General features: G+C 42.7%; 1 protein-coding gene across 20 annotated transcripts in view; it reads right to left on the bottom strand.

The window, feature by feature from the left end:
* Window positions 1–319: 319 nt before the first annotated feature.
* Window positions 320–20,408, bottom strand: part of LOC126295205 (GRB10-interacting GYF protein 2) — a 169,072-nt gene continuing 148,983 nt past the window's right edge. For all 20 annotated transcript variants that reach the window (XM_049987532.1, XM_049987536.1, XM_049987521.1 and 17 more), the window contains one exon: window positions 320–1,707. In XM_049987532.1, the coding sequence (XP_049843489.1) occupies window positions 1,582–1,707 (126 nt within the window). In that variant the 3' untranslated portion in view covers window positions 320–1,581. The remainder of the gene's footprint in view (window positions 1,708–20,408) is intronic.

Raw genomic sequence — 20,408 nt, 5'->3', positions numbered from 1 at the left:
TCACAGTGCCAGGAAAATATTTATGGCATCACAATCACAGAACAAGGCAATCAGATGAGGTTACATTGATGCCTCATACTGCAAAATCATTCTGCATAAATCAACGAGGGGAAAAAAAAGAAATAAAATAAAATAATTGTTTCATTTCTGTCAAATCTGAAAATTGCACAGAATAAGGTATTTCAAGCAATGATCCCAATGACAGATCATTTATAATCCTGTCACTGATATAAGAAATACAACTGCATATTTCATGACAGCAATGTCTAAGTAAGGTAGGAACAGGCAATTTTGTTAGGTAAGAGACAAGCGGCATATCTCTCTTTCATTAACGATTATATCAATTTATTTGCATTAACAACATGTTCTCTATAAATATTTGCCTAGTAAGAATAATGTTGGCAAAGAATACATTCACAGGCAGTTAAGTCAATATCATGTGATTTTTTTTAATTTTTTTTTTTTTTGCAGTGAGTAACATTACAGGATCAGTGCCACAGATTTGCAGCATTTATACCTGAGAGGAAAAAAAATTCAGAATACGTTTACTCTTTATTTCTCTCTCTTTTTTTCTTCCTAATATTTGTCTGCTCTGATAAAATGGCTGATAACAAAACCAACTTAAGTGTCAAATTTTATACACAGTCATAATCACTCTTCAACAGGAAATCTCTCAACCATCACACACTTAAAAGGCACAAAACTGCATTTCAACACCTGCCCAAGAAAAATGAATTACAGACTATCGAATGCAACCTACTCTCTTTTGACAATCTTTTGGAAAATATTCAAATATCATTTCATGAATCTCAAAAACATTTTCAAAACACAAATAATACTGTTGTGCACGTAAAACATTTGCTTCAAAAAATTTTATTCATTTGGGAGACTCATTGGAAAGTAGGGATTCAACAATTATTTTTTAAAGAAACACTCAGGGAAATACTATGGGTTTTCACTCTGAAATATGCCAAGGTAAATGAAGTTCTGTTGCCAGTCCAAATTTTGTAACTGAGTAACACCACCAGTAGTGCCTGAGAAATGACAAGCATTTCTTTTTAAATTTTTCAAAAATAAAATTATCGAAAAGTAGCAAGGTCTAATAAAAATGAGAAGAAGAAAGAAGGAGGAAGAAACAAAAATAACAACAGTGACTCTATTTTGTTTCAGTCAGTCGTGACAGGATTTAATAAATTAAAGACCGACACTCCAGCACATCTGCACCTTTCGAAGGAGGTGAGCTGCCGCCAGAGCTCCGACTTCCGGCAAATAGCGGTACTCGTTCTCCCGTACCCGAAAACGATAAGCGGCATCAGCGACACATTCCACACATTCCCGCCGACAGTCCACTCGCATTTCGGGTGCAAAGCACCGGCAACAGACAAAGCTGAGACTCAAAAACAGGAGACCGGGTCACTAAAGCACACTCGTCGAGGTGATGCAAGTTCTGCAGTCGGAGCTCGGTGAACAGAGTGACACTGTACGCGTAGGCGGTAGGCAGAAAGCCGCGCCAGCGCACAACCTGTTACACAGCTGCGGCACCAGGATTGTAATTCACATTGTTCCTTTCTCCCTGCACCCTCACATGCCATCTCCAAAATCCCGTTCCCCGACGTTGAGCCTGTCTTGAGCGGCAGTTACGCTGAAACCCAGGATGCGGCTGTCCACTTTGTACATTCGACTCTTCTTCGCTTTCTTCCCTTTTCCCTGGAACAGCATAAAAAGGACATTCGTGAAGCACAGATTTTCTCACAAGAGAGGCATGAGGGGATGATTTTTTTTGTGTGTGTGTGTGTGTGTGTGTGTGTGTGTGTGTGTGTGTGTGGAGGGAGGGGAGAGAGGGAAGGTTAGGTTAGGATAGGTTAGGCACAGGCAAACATTTTTCCCAATGTAATCTCTTCTTTAACCTCAACACATTTGGATCATAGCAGTGTTAGGCATTAATTGCGTCAAATGTATAGAATGCAGTAAAGCTGTAAATTTACATACAAAAATGTTAACATGATTAAGTATGTGGCTCAGACATGAAGGTGATACTTTTCTATTTAGGCTGCATTTCTTTATCTAAATTCTTTGTTCCACAACTAGTCTCTGTTCTTTAAGCCATTACAGACTGTTTGAACACAGCATATAAAATCAGCTGTGAATAAATCTATAATACAAACCAAAGAACTAGGGACAGACTAACAATTTATGCATATACAAGCTAAATAAAAACAGAAACTAGTTGTACAACAAAACAGTAGTCTAAATAAATACAGCCTATGTGAAAATGTGCCACCTCCATTTAATGGATTTGTGGCTGTGATGCCTACTCGGAAGAAGATCAATTTAACGATGTAGGAAGAGAGAGATTGCTACTTACTGTAAAGATAAGATGCTAAATTGCAAATGGGCACAATTAAAAGACATTTACAAATGAGCTTTAGGCCACAGCCTTCATCAGAAAAATCACACCATTCATTCACACAACTAAGCATACTTCACACACACACGACCACCAATTCTGGCAGCGAGCCAGAACACCATTCTGGCTCGAGCTCAAGCTGCCAGAGTTGGTGGTGGCGATGTGGGTGGTGGTTAACATGCGAACCTCAGGTACTGAATGTTGTGGGTTTGAATCTTGACAGAAGCCTAAAATTATTTTTGTCTTACCATTATTTTTATTAAGGTAACTAATTTTAATGTAGTTTAATGCTTGCCATGTCATTTCAATCACCATGTTAAGAAATTCATTTGATTTTGGTATTCTATTCACTATTTCTCTTTTTCATGTTGCTTGAATTTATTTACAGTCCCCTCATTCATTTAAATCTCCATCTGCATTATTTTATCCCTTTATGTTGTGCAAAAACTATACTCCAAACAATGTACATCTTTTAACGAAGAATACATTTTTGACATATAAATAGTATATTTTGTCTTTTGTTTTTCAGTTCATACATTTTCAAACATTTAAACTTGTGACAGATAAATAAATGTAATTTAAGTCACATGGACAAAGATTCCACTCATTCTCTTCCAGACACAAGGTCCATGATTAAAGACATTCTGGTAAAAATTTAAAAATGGGATTGGCGCCACTACCTTCTACATGTCTGATATGTACCTTAACCGCTACATGAAGACTTGCTCTGTGTACTGTTACCATTTTTAAGGCTCTAAACTGTTATGTGAAATTCTGTCTTTTTTCCCCCCAATCAATTATCTGTAAAGAGGGCCCACCAGGGTGAATGGCTGCAGGGTGTGACACCTGAACTAGGATCTTAACCTACATCACTGCATAGATGGTTTCAAAAATTTCCTTGTTAGAATGTAGATATTAATATGACTTTGGGGTCTCTCTCTCTCTCTCTCTCTCTCTCTCTCTCTCTCTCTCTCTCTCTCTCTCTCTCTCTCTAATGCACACAAACGTAAGATGGATACATAAACATATTTATGTTGTCAGTATGTCCTAAAAGGATACTACTTGGACACTCCTGATGAGCTTAAAACTTACTAATTTAGAAGAAATAGCAACAATAGTTATTAAACGGACACAGTGCTTTCCATAAAAAGCCTTTTTGCAGAATTTTCTGATGCATTATGATGTCCTTTCTTCCTTTTTTGTTAACTTTCATCTTTCTAACAGTAGTACTATTTTACAAGCTGTTTCATTCTGGCTATTTAATGTGCACTTGTGACTCGGCTAATAGTGGAATCTAGCTTATCTACAACAGTAGTTCAGTAATTTATTTACTAGTTTTTGCAATGAGAAGGCTCAGTTTCGTAATCAGTTTTATACTCTTAGTAACATTAATCATATATTCCTGAATCAATAGTTACCAAATTTATACTACTGTGTTGCTAGTACTCCTGTTTCTATTTGAACAGATCATCCCATAATGTCATCATTTATGCATCTTAAGGCTGAACTACATCAACATTTTACTGTATTTCCCAAAGGAAGTATGGCTAGTTTGTGTAAGACAATTTAAACACCTCTCATATACCAACGAATGTCGATGTTTCAGCATAAGTGGGCTGGTCACTGCATGTAGTCAGTCAACATTGGTGTAGCAATCAGTGCACTGTCAGAAGTGTGGTGTGAGCTGGGGCCTGGAAATGAGGACGGACAGCCAAATGGGACGGAAAAGAATAATGCAAGAAGTTACAGTTTTACGGAAATTGAAAGTACTGGTGGAATGTAAATATTCTACGTAGGGAAGGTAACAACCTACCAAGGCGTACAGAAGTTGAGCCGTTGAAAGGCACATAGACAACACAGATAACTTTGCTAATTTTAGGACACTACTTTTTCAAGCTACAAACTACATGTTTTTTGGCAGTAGAAATCCTGACAGAAGTCTTCAACTATTTAGCTTTGTCCTCAGAAATCATTAACATCCTACTTACAATCCTTCCCATCTCAACCAATCTATGCTGCTTCTGTGAATACCCAATCGACACAATATCCTAGTCCATACTTCTGCTACACCCAGTCCCCACCCCTTGCCACACAGTACATACCCCTGTGGTAGACAGCTCCCCCCCCCCCCCCCCCCCCCCCAAACAAACTGTGGCCGAGAGCAGAGTCGACAACCTGGGGTAAAACATTTTGCTGTTTACAACACGCTCTATTTCCAATGGCTGCTTCACAACATGTGCTTTCTGGGTTCTCCTCCTCTGGCACCAACTTCTCTGAACTATAAGGCAGTCTCCATAACACACCCTTCAATTATATAATTCCACCTTCCATCTCCACTAGCACCCTATCTCACATCCACCTCCACTCCTGCTGTAGGACCTTAACTTCAGTCAACGATCACATCTACCGTCTTCCCCCTTCTCAACCCACTCCTCCAAGTTATAGTGTGCTGTATGAACCCATCTGGGGTGGTGCCTCTGTGGCATTCGTATCATATGCATCTGCTACTTTTTCGTACTACTCTCTCTCTCTCTCTCTCCAACTCCTCTTCAATACCACACAACATGGCCCCAAACAAGATACAAGCACCAGAACTGGCACAGTTAAGCCATACTACAGAGGTTTTGTATGTGCACACTTGAGCCAAAACATTGTATCGACTAGCTTGGTCCTCTTTTGGAACACAATACAGCAGTCCTGGAGGTATGTGGCAGCACCCAGATGTCTATGCACAGGTCATAGAATTCTTGTAAATTAGAAGCTGACGGTTTTTGGGCACAGAACTGGTGCCTGATAGCATCTTACATAGGTGCCATCGAGTTCCAAACAGCCGAGTTTTGTGGCCAAGGCACCAATGCACTTTCGCTTTTGTGCTCCTGAACCTCTTTAGCACCATTCAGACACAGTACTGTATGAATGAAACAGAGAATGTACATTATTCTCAAAGATTCTGAGAACATCCTCCATTTCTTTTTTGGGGGGGGGGGGGGGGGGAGGGCAGAATTTATGTTGCTCAGGAGACAAAAAAGGATATACATATCGCAAAAAAATACCAAAGACAGAAACTGTAGAACTTTATACAGGTCTAACAACAGAAACACTATTCGGATGGAGAACTAACTAACTTCCTGAAAATTGTGAAAGAAGAGGAGTGACACTTTAACCAAAGCGGAAATGGAAACAGATCCATGTTCCCAGGCTGGTACGGGAGAAGACTTAGGTATACACCCGACAACTGTGTCATTAACGTTTTCAGATGTTCATCGTCATGTTTTCTCACAGTATAATTATTATATTTTGTTATGTTAGAAATAAGCAAGCAGACCAGGAAAACTAATAACTGGTTTATTACAAACCTTGCATAATGAAACAGGGCAGGTGACCACTTACGTACTTGATACATGAGTGGACCACTGCCTGTCGTATTTAATCAAAATTATCTGATGTTAGAAAACTTACATTTCTGGTTTGGAGTATGTGAAATGTGATGTATTATTAAGACTGTTTGCACAAAGTGTTCACTTAACAAGTTCCCGCATGCCGAAAATTCCGTATCATCGTCAGAAACTGCATTTTCATAAACTGTCCGGAATAATCTTAATAATTTGTTGCTGCACATAAACATAAAATTGAAACGTAGAGCAACTCTTCCAGAACTCCTTGATGCCAGTTCCATATTTGTACACTGAATAGTTTATCTGTTGGAGCGAGTAGAATGACATTTAAGATTACATTTGTGTTCAGTGACAGACACAACACACATCGAGAACCTTCTCAATGAGGAGGGGATGTAGTGAGAAAGAGCTCCCTCATCAGAGAATATGCTCCGAATTTGTTACTCATACGAAACTGAGAAATTTCTCAAAGGATGTTGTTCTGCTCTGAGAATCTTCTCTGGAGAATGTTCTCTTTTCCATTCATACGAGATGCAGAAGACATCAAGCATGAAGAATGCAATAATGTTCAAGTAGTCCACGGCAATCACAGTGCTTTCAATTACTATCACAGGTCCCATGGACTAGGTGAATGTCCCCCAATAACATAAATACTACTCCCACTGACCTGCATCTGTGGCACAGTTCACCAACAGTACTGCCAGGATGGCAACATACCTGAACACGGCTATCTGCCTGGTTTACCAAAAAATTGATAAAACTGACCAGGTTACACAATTACATTCATCAATGGTCCAATATCAATGATCCTGTGCCAACTGAAATCATAACTGACATTACCTTCGAGACCACATTCCTACACTAGCTGTCATCTGATCTCACGGAGATTGACACATATCCTGCTTTACATATAGGCCAAATCTCAGATCTAAAAGCTCTCTGACAAGGAGTTGACGTACGACACCTTGTCTCCTCTTCACAAATCTGCCTTCTTCAATCGCTCTCAGTTTTATCATTCTTCAACAACTTAACACAGATGCTCACCATTCAATATGCAAACCACAAGTGAGCCGGCAGATGTCAACACAGTAATTGAATTCTTGCTGTACCTGTCCCAGCGTGGCATCATCGACTGTGGCTGTCCCTTCCCATATTCTCTCCCGGAGCTCTGCTACATCACGTGGTAGAGGCGGTACATATTCCATATCTTTAATAAGTCCCCACAAAAAAAAGAGTCACACAAGTGAGATCTGAGGCTATTTCATGAAACAGTTGTCCCTTATGTAGCAAGGCCATGTTTGCGACTAGTGCCGACTATCAACAAATTGCCGAACTACCCTGGGGTGGTACACATGGAAAAAAAACTTTCGGGGGTTTCTCTTCAAAATGACTTATGTATGATATCTGTACAATGTTTGCTTTTTGTGCAATAAATAATTGAAAGTGTTCCCAGGCTTTATGTACACCCTGTATTAGGAAAAGTATAGATTGCTACTCACTCTAAAGATGGCCCTTAAAGTTGGGGACAGGCACAATGCAAAGACTGTTACAAATTAAAGCTTTCGGCCAAAGTCTTCTTCAGCAAAGAAAACACACACACACACACACACACACACACACACACACACACACACACACACACACACACAGTGCCGGTGGTAGCAGTCATGTATATGATATGTGCTTTTTGTGTGTGTGTGTGTGTGTGTGTGTGTGTGTGTGTGTGTGTGTGTGTGTGTGTGTGCTTTGCTGAAGAAGGCTTCGGTTGAAAGCTATAATGTGTAACAGTCTCTTCATTGTACGTGTCTGCAACCCATTAGCACATGTTTATGGTTAGTAGCAGAAGCAGTAATAAACGACACATATTGACATGATGCAATTTGTCTGCACTGTGGCACAGATCCCTTCTCTTCAATTTCAACAAAATATGTCTGACAATTTCTTTTTAATAAAAAAATGGACCACTTTAATAAGCACACTGCACTTCATTATCACTTGCTTTCAGTTCACTTTTGGGAAATAATAGTCTCACATTTTCACAACACAATATCCTGTAAGTTCCTGACTTTTCCAACAATTTGTGAGCCTCCGTAGCCAACTTCAGGTATTAGGGATCTTCAACGTGGGTTTGTTGATTACAGCAATATTCTGTCTACTAAGTGATCCAGAAGCTGCAAGAACACCGAAGGTCGCCCAAGGTGTTTGTAAACAAGAATTTAGAGGATACAGTGTAGTTGTGGAGATATGTACTTGTGTACTAATACAAGAACAGTTGAAAAACGAGTAGAAGACAAGGGCTACTGTAGAAGAGAATAAAAAGAAAGACCAGCTGTTGCAGAACATGCATTGCAGCCATGTCATAACTAGATTTGATTTGATTAGACTCTAGCACTGGCAGCCCTAAGTGGGTACTATGAAAGGCTGTACAGACAGAGACCATGTAGATTACTAAACACACACACACACACACACACACACACACACACACAGTTTTAACTGAAAGGAAAAGTGTGTGAAATTAAATGGTATTTAGAGGCCAGTGCGGAAGATGATGTGCAACTGTCTTCACCATGGGGTGATACCAATAATGTACTATGTCGACTAATAATAGCCAATTGTGCTTAAATTTTGAGAACAAACCACATCACATTTCTGCATGGAAGCGATAATTATGCTGTATGATATTCTTTATTTTGTAGTATGTCCAAACATGTTTGATCACTGTTAATGACGACAAACCTGTAATATTTGTAATGTTCTCCAGTGTCCAGCCAGGCACAGTCATCTTTGTAACAAAATATTTGGACAGTATACCTTGTCGTCATCTTCAGGTGATACCAGAAGAAAGACCATCTTCGCTACAACCTATTTCTCTCATACTGTGATAGTTCCCCACCTCCACACCCATTTCCTGGTCACACGACATGTCGGGTAGAGGGGTGGGGAATGGCATTACTGAAAGGTGGGAATGACTCCCGGACCCTCAGTGTTCCTGTACCCCAGCTGGGGGCAGAAGCAGCTCTCGGCCAACAGAGTGATTTTAATTGGCTGAGTGCTACGTCCCAAGCTTTGCTTAGGATGCAGCCACTGTTCCTTTTGATTACCCCATTGGCCACTTGTATTTCGATAGGCTCCTTCAGAACACAGTCCCAAAATGACAAAGTCTGTCTTAACATTTACGTATTAGGTATGATGAAAGACAACTTGGGGCTCCATAAACCAGATGTTTACAGCATTCCATGTAAATGACTGTGCGCACAAGCTAAGAAAGGTTTAAAATCACACTGAACTTTAGCAACCAACAAAATCTGCGGTTGCAAAACATTACAGAGTGTCAGGGGACTCAAAATATTACGAAGAAACAAAAGTGTAAAGAGAGACATTGTCATTTTGGGACTGTGTTTTGAAGGAAGCTATGGAAATACATGTAGATGACAGGCTGATCAACGCAGTGGCTACACTCCAAGCAAAGCTTGTGACCCAGCACTCAGCCAACTAAAACCACAATGTTTACTGAGAGTCACTTCTGTTCTCAATGGGGGCTACACAAGCACTGAAGGACCAGTGTTCGTGATCAGCCTTCGGCAATGTTGTTCCCCCACCATCCCATGAGACATGTCATGCGCCCAAGTAGTGGGGGAAGGTATGAGGAGCATGTCATGCGCCCAAGTAGTGGGGGAAGGTATGAGGAGCATGTCATGCGCCCAAGTAGTGGGGGAAGGTATGAGGAGCATGTCATGCGCCCAAGTAGTGGGGGAAGGTATGAGGAGCATGTCATGCGCCCAAGTAGTGGGGGAAGGTATGAGGAGCAATCACAGTATAAACGACACAAGGTGTAGCGAGGATGTGTGCGGCGGGAGGGTGTGCGGCGGGAGGGTGTGCGGCGGGAGGGTGTGCGGCGGGAGGGTGTGCGGCGGGAGGGTGTGCGGCGGGAGGGTGTGCGGCGGGAGGGTGTGCGGCGGGAGGGTGTGCGGCGGGAGGGTGTGCGGCGGGAGGGTGTGCGGTGGGAGGGGGGTTGTGGGAGGGGTGAGAGGGAGAGAGGGGTGGGTGAGAGGGGGAGGGAGAGGGGAGAGGAATAGGGGGGAGAGGGGAGGGTGAGAGGAGGGAGAGGGGGGAGGAATAGGGGGAGGAATATGGGGGGAGAAATAAGGGGGGGGAGGAATAGGGGGGAGAAATAGGGGGGATCTCCTGTGGGGGGATGGGGTGGGGGGAATGGTTGGTGAATGCTGTCCATGATCTGGATGGGGAAGGACGGTGTGTGATAAGTAATCAGTATTGTCATGGCCACAGGATTGTGCATTTCATTGTTTGTATTGTTGTGCCCATGAATGTGTATTTTTGCTACAAAAAAAGAACTTGAAAGTTAGTGTGAATGCTGTTTACTGTTAAATGTGTGCTCCATACATTAGTCCACTATAGTGAGTGCCTGCCTTTCCCTTACTTTACGTCCAGTTTCTAGTGTTTCGACAATCTCGTTAAGTTTTCACAACAGTAACTTTCAGTTCCTGAACCCGAAACTGGGAGCACCGTTAACGAGTAAGCGAAGGAAAAGACACAATATCTTACGTGGCTGGCAGACGATATCTCCAGTCACAGTTCAATGAAGGTTGGGAACCAGTTATGAGAAATTCATACAATTGTTTTAAAATATAGTTACAGCCGAAAAGAAGAACTGCAGCAGGCGACCTACAACTTCTGCAGTGATTTTCGAAAACACTCAGACAAGTGTTCACTCGATCACGATCCAAACCAGTGAGACAAGCCCCACGAACAAAATATCACACACAATTTTCAATACATGACCAGAAGTCTTCGTATGAAGAATTTTGGTACTGGTGGTCTCCAGCCACCAAGATTTTCCAAGTGTTGTAGGTGTCACCTCTCAAATGCTGAAAATAGTATAGTGTGACAGACATGTTTGGATAATTTGTGTGTTATAAGTGTTGCTCACATTGTGTGCCTTAAATGGTATCACATATGATTGAAAACTTTACAATTGTGAGTAGGCAGGCATGTGCACAATAGTGTCATTCCTTGCATGACTATCATGGGTTTTGCTGGAGAACATTCGCACATCTTCACAATGAGCATACACAGTTTCACTTTTGCTAATATAATACTTGCAGATATGTACAGTAGTAATTTGTTTTGCCCAGTAGTGTAGCTTTCAGCGTACACCCTTGAGTTTTCAGGAACTTTTGAGATATCTCTTGCAATATTTTCTTGAAAGAAATCGAACTTGGCCACCTTTTACAACTTTCAACTTTTTGCACTATCTTGTGTGAAATAATAAAAAGAGACATCAACAATTTTCATTTGGAAAAAGAAGAAAAAAAGAGTGAAGTTTACCTTTTTTATCATCAGAAATAATTGTGGGGCAAATCTGAAACCTTGCATGTAATAACTTACCAATATAAAATTTCAATCTGCTGTTGCTTTCCAACAGTTTACAAGTTGACAATTTCTGCCACCCCTCCAAAAATCAGTATATTTAGAACATTTTACCAAAAAAAATTCTTCTGCAAACTCTTTTAAACCATTTTCATTACAAAGAATGTGTTCCAAACCACCTAAAACATTAGTTTTGTTTTGCAATGTGTACTTTTGTTTTGCAATGTGAACAAATCAAGCCTTGAAAAACTACGAGGTTGAGATGTATTGACAATGCGCCCGTATTCCATTGGTACTTTTTTTTATGTACAGTGCTACTGATGTGCTAGTTTAATTTCACTTTAAAGTGTAGCATATTTTGTGTTTGCATCATATGCAGTTTATGTGGAACATTACTATACTGATGAAAAATTGTATTAACATGTTGCTATGGTCCATGGTGGTTTAAACACTATTGGTTTCTTTTAAACTGAGAAAACCAGTTTCCCCATTGCCACAGGGATCATGCCTGATACTTGTGCATAGCAGCTATGTGTGGGTTTCTTTACCACAGGTTCCCAAGCCTGATGACACATTTAAGTTTCAGAGGCCAAAGCTAGATGAGGTCTCTCTTAGGATCCTAAACTTATGTTTGCTTCAAACTACTTTATTTTTTTATGTGTTTGCTAAATTTGCTGTTGAATATTATGAGGAATACTGTACTGCCAGCCAGACAACGTCAATGATGATGCTGGAATAACTGCAGCAATGTGCTGTTCTGGAACCTGCACTTGCCATTCCTTTATGGCCAATAAAATGAATTTTCTGGGCCATATGAAGCTGCTTATACCATCCTTCTGCTCAGCAGAAGTCTCACAGATATTTTCAATCTACCACTCTTTTTCATGAATATATGCAGTACATTCTTCTGGTTGGAAGTCCCATATTGGCATATCTTCTTCACTACTATCATTAATTTTAAGTACAACTCTGCTGATCTGAATTATTGCTCCATCAATTAGCAAAATGTCATTAAATTTGCTTTCATCTGCAAAGAAGAAATCAAGTGAAATAAAGTGTTACAAGGAGAGATGTGTGGACATGTCTATGCTCAAGCATAAACTAAGGAAAACATATCATTTTTTGCCAACTGATGAAACAATAATTCACGTCAGCAGAGGTTTCTGCCCAAAATTTGAGACAGTAGTGATGGAGATATATCAACACTAGACCTCCAGTCAGGACGGTATACTGCATACATTTATGAAAGAGTGGTGGACTGGAATATATCTGCGAGACTTTGACTGAGAAGCTTGGTGCTTTAATGAGCTTCATATGGCCCACCCAGTTTACCTTATTGGCCGCAAGGAGTGATGAGTGCTAGATTCCACAACAGCACATTACTGCAGTTACTTCAGCAACATCATTGACATTGTCTGGCCATCAGTATGGTTTTCCTCATGATATTCAACAGCAAATTAATGAAACCTGTACAAACTTCAAGTAGTTCAAGGTAAACATAAGTTTAGGATTCTGAAAGAGACCAATTCTAGCTTTGGCCTCAAACTTGTGTGTATCATCAGGCTCGGCATCTGGTATAACTAAACCCTTGCCCGACTTGGGAACCTGTGGCAAAGAAAACTGCCCATGGCTGGTGCTGCCACAGCTATCAGGGATGCTGGCTTTCTCACTTAAAAAATAAATAAATAAATAAAAGAGAGAAGAAGAAGAAGCCAATACAATCTTTATATCAGTACACTGATGATACACATAAACTGCAAACTATGTGGGGGGGGGGGGGGGGGGGGACTATACTTCACATTGCAATTAAAACAGCACTTCAATAGCACTGCATCATGAAAGGACACTGAGAATTCTCGATAACATGCATCCTCTCCAAATGACAGGCAAACTGCTACGAACTTCACAGTTTTTTTTTAGTTTTTCTGGCTACCTCACTTACTTGTCATCAGGACCTTTAATATTGCCTTCCCCACAGAGTACTAAACAAATGTAGAACATAATAAAACGTGTCAGGTTTAATTTGAGTACCAGCAGAATATTCGCGCATCATCAACGCACCTCCACCTTGTCGTTTCTTTTGGAGCTTTATACGCTCACATTGCAAAACCAAATCTAGTTATCTACATCTACACACATACTCTGCATACCACTGTATAGTGTTTGGTGGGGAGTACTTTGTACCAGTATCAGCTATTTATTTTCCTATTCTACATCTGCTGTAGCCTTTCGCCCCTACTCTTCAATCTGTACATCGAGGAAGCAATGATGGAAATAAAAGAAAGGTTCAGGAATGGAATTAAAATACAAGGTGAAAGGATACCAATACGATTCGCTGATAACATTGCTATCCTGAGTGAAAGTGGAGAAGAATTAAATGATCTGCTGAACGGAATGAACAGTCTAATGAGTACACAGTATGGTTTGAGAGTAAATCGGAGAAAGACGAAGGTAATGAGAAGTAGTAGAAATGAGAACAGCGAGAAACTTAACATCAGGATTGATGGTCACGAAGTCAGTGAAGTTAAGGAATTCTGCTACTTAGGCAGTAAAATAACCAATGACGGACGGAGCAAGGAGGACATCAAAAGCAGACTCGCTATGGCAAAAAAGGCATTTCTGGCCAAGAGAAGTCTACTAATATCAAATACCAGCCTTAATTTGAGGAAGAAATTTCTGAGGATGTACGTCTGGAGTACAGCATTGTATGGTAGTGAAACATGGACTGTGGGAAAACCGGAACAGAAGAGAATCGAAGCATTAGGGATGTGGTGCTATAAACGAATGTTGAAAATTAGGTGGACTGATAAGGTAAGGAATGAGGAGGTTCTACGCAGAATCGGAGAGAAAAGGAATATGTGGAAAACACTGATAAGGAGAAGGGACAGGATGACAGGACATCTACTAAGACATGAGGGAATGACTTCCGTGGTACTAGAGGGAGCTGTAGAGGGCAAAAACTGTAGAGGAAGACAGAGATTGGAATACGTCAAGCAAATAATTGAGGACGTAGGTTGCAAGTGCTACTCTGAGATGAAGAGGTTAGCACAGGAAAGGAATTCGTGGCGGGCCGCATCAAACCACTCAGTAGACTGATGAGGGAAAAAGAAAAAAAAAAGAAAAAAAAAACCTACATCTACATCCATACTCCACAAGCCAACTGACGGCATGTGGCGGAGGGTACTTTGAGTACCTCTATCGGTTCTCCCTTCTATTCCAGTGTCGTATCGTTCGTGGAAAGAAAGATTGTCGGTACGCCTCTCTGTGGGCTCTAATCTCTCTTCGCAAGATATACGTAGGAGGGAGCAATATACTGCTTGACTCTTCGGTGAAGGTATGTTCTCGAAACTTCAACAAAACCCCGTACCGAGCTACTGAGCGTCTCTCCTGCACAGTCTTCCACTCAAGTTTATCATCTCCGTACCGCTTTCGCGATTACTAAATGATGCTGTAACGAAGTGCGCTGCTCTCCGTTGGATCTTCTCTCTCTCTTCTATCAACCCTATCTGGTACGGATCCCACACTGCTGAGGAGTATTCGAGCAGTGGTGAACAAGCTTACTGTAACCTACTTCCTTTGTTTTCGGACTGCATTCCCTTAGGATTCTTCCAATGAATCTCAGTCTGGCATCTGCTTCACCGACGATCAACTTTATATGATCATTCCACTTTAAATCACTCCTAACGCATACTCCCAGATAATTTATGTAACTAACTGCTTTGCAACATTATACTTCCAGTCTTTAACAGAGCGAGGGAAAAACCATTGTCTATAGTGCTTTGTGCGAACCCCGATTTCTCGTATCTTCGTGGCCCTTATGCAAAATGTATACTGGCAGCAGTGGGATCGTTCCACAGCCAGGTTCAAATGCTCGTTCTCTAAATTTTCTCAGTAATATTCTCCGAAAAGATCACCCTCCCTCCGTGAACTCCCATCCGAGTTCCTAAATCATCTCTGCAATATATGCACGCTGTTCGAACCTACCAGTAATAAACCTAACAGCACACATCTGGATTTCTTTGAAGTCTTCTTTTAACGCACCATTCTACAGATACTGAACGCTCTAGCCGGACTCGGGGACAGGCCGCACTCGAGTCCTATACGAAGTCTCCTTTATGCACGAACCATATTTTCCCACAAGTCTCCCAATACACCCAAGTTGACGATTCATCTCCCCTACCACAATCCTCACACACTCGTTCCCTCTCATATCGCTTTGCAACTTCGTGCCCAGATATTTAAACAATGAGGCTGTTTCGAGCAGGGCTGTATCTATATCTCAGTGGTTTGTTTTCCCTATTCGTCTACAATAACTTAAATTTTTCTTCATTTAGAGCAAGCCGTCACTCACTACACAACTTGAAATTTTGTCCAAGTCATTTAGTATCAGCCTACAGTCACTCAACTTAAGACACCTTCTCGTACATCACAACATTAGAAGCAAACAGACACAGACTGCTGCCCACCCTTTCTGCCACACAATTTATACAGAATAGAAAATAGTAGTGTTTCTCTCACACTTCCCTGTGGCACCACGACAATATCTTTGCCTCTAGGTCGTTTTGCTTTAGGGTGCAAAAACAACTAGGATCGTATGTGCCCATGTCAGAACTATAGAACACGAAGACAAAGAGAAGAGTTAAAAATAATTACCAGTTAATCCCGACAGACGGAAGAGAAGGCACTTCAAAACAGGGGTGTGGAGAAATGTCTATAAAATACCCCATAGAGAAACGGAGGTCACAAACTAAAAATTAAATTTCCTTTTCCATATTGCTATGATGGATAAAAAGTAAAATGTGGTCAAAAGTCTGCACGTCATTCGTCAAAATGCCAATAACTCAGACGGCGAACACAAACGAGAATGTAAGTCACTGAAAAAACAGCATTCCGTCAGCAAATGGCAGACGGTCAAAGGTTGAGCACATTTAGCACAAAGTGGTGAGGGAGAACCACTTAACAAAACACAGTGCCTGATACCAACCTAACTACCACGATTGCCTCGTGACAGGAGGGCCGAGAGGAGATTGTCCGTGCCGCTGGGAGAAGCTTAATAATCTGGAGCTTGTTCCCGTGAAGGGATGACCAGAGATGATGCCAAACGACACCTGCAGACAGGTGGCAACACAGAGATCATCAGAAGGAATGCAAGAACTAGAGGGCGGAGGTACAAGGGCTGCAGCCTCGGCAGCAGCATCAGCGGCCTCGTTTTCTGTCAAACCCACATCACCAAGAACCCATATCAGTGGCTCCACAAAAGTGGGCGAAGGACAGCTTTCCTGGACCCGTTGCACTAAGGGATGGACAGTGTGCAGCACACAGGGGAACAGATGACACAACTGACTGTGCGGCCCGATACAGGGCGAAGAGCTCTGATGAAAATATTGAGCACTGTTCCAGAAGTCGATACTGAAAAAACTACAGTGCCAATGACAAAGGCACACCGGACACCACAGTTAGTCCGAGAGCCATCAGTGTACACAAACGTACTACCACGAAGTTCTGTACGAAGGTCGTGAAATTGAAGGCAATAGAATGAGGCTGGAGTAGAGTCCTTAGGAAGCGAATGAAGGGGAAGGTAAACACAGGCTGTCACTCGCAGCCGAGGGTTTACACCCACAGGGATAGTTGCAGGTAGCGTGAAGTTAAGCTGCCGGAGCAAAGCAAACTGAAGGAGGTAACAGAAGAGGGATGTGCCCCATACTGACAATTAAGAGTGTCATTGAAGGAGGCAGCATAGGATGGGTAGCCACGGGTGTCAGACAAACGGCATGCGTATCTACTGAGGAGAGTCGTGACAGTTGGACAGCGGTAGTTCGGCAACTTCGATATACAGACTCAACTGGGCTAGTGTAAAAGCCTCCACTGGCCAAATGGATGCCACAACGGTGGATAGTATCGACACGGCTAAGAGGGACGGTTGTGCAGATGCATAAACTTAACACCCATAGTCTACTTAACACCCATAGTCTAGTGTCTGGGTTGGGTTGTTTGGGGGAAGAGACCAAACAGCGAGGTCATCAGTCTCCTCAGATTAGGGAAGGACGGGGAACGAGGTCGGCCGTGCCCTTTCAAACGAACCATCCCAGCATTTGCCTGGAGCAATTTAGGGAAATCACGGAAAACCTAAATCAGGATGGCCGGACGCGGAACTGAGTCATCGTTTTCCCGAATGCGAGTCCAGTGTGCTAACCACTGCGCCACCTCGCTCGGTCTAGTTTCTGCTCCCCAGAAAGTACCACTGAGGACACGTAGTACACTGAGGCACAACGTACAGAGGGTTGCCAGGTAACACATGTGGGAGGACCAAGAAAGTAACCTACTGAGCATGAGCCCCCAGGAATATCATAGTTTCAAACGAACCGAAGAGCAATAGGCCCGAGATGTCAAGATCGTGGAAGAAACCCATTGAGCCGGCAGAAATTCGTACAGACTGTTCTGTCAGCGGAAAAAACGAAAGCCACTGTCGATGCTCCACGAGTCGAGACAATTGAGACATCGCCGAACTGCTCAATAAGAGAGTTCAGTGGAAAACTGTAACAGATAACAAAATCTGTTGACAAAAATGGAGCCGAAGATGCCTGGTGGGAGACAGGCCATTATATGGTTAATGGTGATAGGTAAGAGGACAATGCTCAGGACACAAGCCCGGGGCACACCGTTTTCCTCGATTAAGGTGTTCGAAAGGCATAACTTGAAAACTGAAGTCTTTAAAAAATTCCTGAAGGAAATGGGGCAGGCGGCCTCGGAAGCCCGAAGTGTATGGAGAATACCAGGAATCCAGGACGTGTCTTAGGCTTTCTCCAAACTGCAAAACACAGCCACAGTCAGACTTCTGCAGAAAACAATTCATGACATGTGTGCACAAAGTAACAGGATGGCCAACTGCAGAATGGTGCGCTCGAAATACACACTGTGCAGTGGTTGGTAAATTGCGACTCGAGCCACCGTACCAGCTGAGCATGAATCATAAATTCCATCACCTTGCAAACACAGATGGTGAGAGAAATGGGGCAGTAACTAGAAAGAACATGTTTGTCCTTACCAGGCTTAGGTACGGGTATGACAGCGGCTTCACAGAGCGTCTGGGGAATGTGACCTCTGCCCACATGTGTTTGTACATATTAAGCAGAAAGTGCTTGCCTGCAAGAGAAAGTTTCTACAACATGTGAACACTGTCTGGTCCTGGGGCGGCGGATCGGAATGAAGTAAGAGCATGATCTAGCTCCCTCAAAGCAAAGGCAGCATCGTAGCACTCATATGATTCTGAGAAGAGAAGAGAAGAGAAGAGAAGAGAAGAGAAGAGAAGAGAAGAGAAGAGAAGAGAAGAGAAGAGAAGAGAAGAGAAGAGAAGAGAAGAGAAGAGAAGAGAAGAGAAGAGAAGAGAAGAGTATTGCCTGATACTCCATTCATTTCCGGTGGAGGAAGGTACGGTAATAGTTGGAGGAGCTCAAAATCCATGCAAAATTACAGCCTAAGGTGTTGGAGATAGCAATAGGGCCCACAATGACATTTCTGCTAATGTCAGACCAGAAATTGGATAATGGATCTTAGTCCCTGAGAGCTGTCTGAGGATGGCCCCACGATGGAAGAGGGAGTGGAACTGTACAAAGAACTAGCTAGCATTTTTGCTGTCCCGAAGAACGTGACACTGCATGCAACTGTTTATAATGAATGCAGTTTGCCATTTTAGGATGACGGTTAAAAATGTGGAGAGCACGTCCCCATGGACGAATTGCATTGCAGTACGTCTCAGTCCACCAATGGATCAGATCACGGCATGGTAAAGAGGAAGTGTGAGTAATGGAATGTTCAGTGGCAGTAAGGATAACCTTTGTAAGATATTCTACCTGGTCATCATGTTCATCGACAGTCATCAGGGCGGAGTAAAGCCTCCAGTCAGTCTTAGTAAGCTGCCATTTGGGTGTGCACATAGGTGGGGTAGGAGTCAGCAAATGGATAGCACACAGGAAATGGTCACTCCAGTACGTGTCAGAGAGAAATGGGAATAGGTGTGCATGGAGTCTGAAAGGAATGTGGGTGCTCCTGTGTTAATGCAGAAAAGGTTAAGTTGACTGAGGTCAGCCAAGAGGGCACCTCTCTGACAGGTTCTAGGAGAATCCCAAAGGGAATGGTGCGCAGCAGAAAAGGATGAGATAGCTCGTCAGTAAGCTGGAGGAAGTCTGCCCTGGTGACACTGAATGACAGAGGGATGTAAATGGTACAAAGGACAGAGGTCACATGAGGAAGGAGAAGGCGAATTGCAACAGTTTGAGGTGGGTAGTCAGGGAGATGGGTTGACTTAACATCATCCTGTATGAGCAGCACGACTTCCCCATGAGATGGAATCCTATCCTCAGGGGAAGGTCAAAAGAGGCCGGGAAGAGACGTGAGGACGCAATTTTGTTTCCTGGAAGCAGAGAACAAGTGGACGCTGTGATTTTAAGAGCAGCCTTAAATCCTCTTTTCTGGCTCAAAGACCCTGAATGGTCCATTAGAGGAGAGTGATGATGAGGAAAAATTAAAGGGGTGTCACCTCGGCAGCTGCCGAGTGTCAGCGTTCAAAGACTCGCCTCTACAGGGCACAGGGCAGGAGGATACCACACTGTGAGGTCTATAGAAGCATCGGCATTCTCCTTCTGTTGGCCTGCTGAGTCCAGGCAGAAAAACGGTTGGTGGTGCACACTGGTGACCCGCAGGTCAGCCAGGTGAGGATTTCACGTGGAGACACTGTCAAAGTGGCTCTTTGAGTTGGCAAAGCAGAAAACCATTTGCCTTTGTTTGACTTCTTGGAAGCTTTCTGGTTGGCGGAGTAAGATTCAGATGTTGGTTGGCTGGAGGGACGTAGGAAGTATTCATGGGTTTCTCCTATCCAATATGCCGGTTGTGTAGCTCGCCCCGTGAGGTGAAAGTTTGACGGCATGTTGCACAGCTAGAGGAGGAGACAGGGTTGCTATCATGGTGCTGGCCGATTTCACAACCGTGGTGGTAATTTTGAGGTTGCATGTTTGGAAGGCCACGTCCTTCATGGAGCGAGATGTAGCAAGAGCAGTACTGTAGATGCAAGATGGTAGAACGCAGGGTTTTCGACTAGCCAACAACTTGCGAGCGACCAGGTAAGGCACTTCTTCCTTCACCCGGATCTCCTGGACAGCCCACTTACTAAGATACAGGGGACGATCGTAGGAGGAGGTGGCAGGGTTGCCATTGCAGTT

The sequence above is a fragment of the Schistocerca gregaria genome, chromosome 11 (genome assembly GCF_023897955.1).
Source record: "Schistocerca gregaria isolate iqSchGreg1 chromosome 11, iqSchGreg1.2, whole genome shotgun sequence".
Taxonomy (NCBI): Eukaryota; Metazoa; Arthropoda; class Insecta; order Orthoptera; family Acrididae; genus Schistocerca; species Schistocerca gregaria.
The sequence above is the reverse complement of the archived record's forward strand: the minus strand, read 5'-3'. Positions and strand labels throughout refer to the sequence as shown.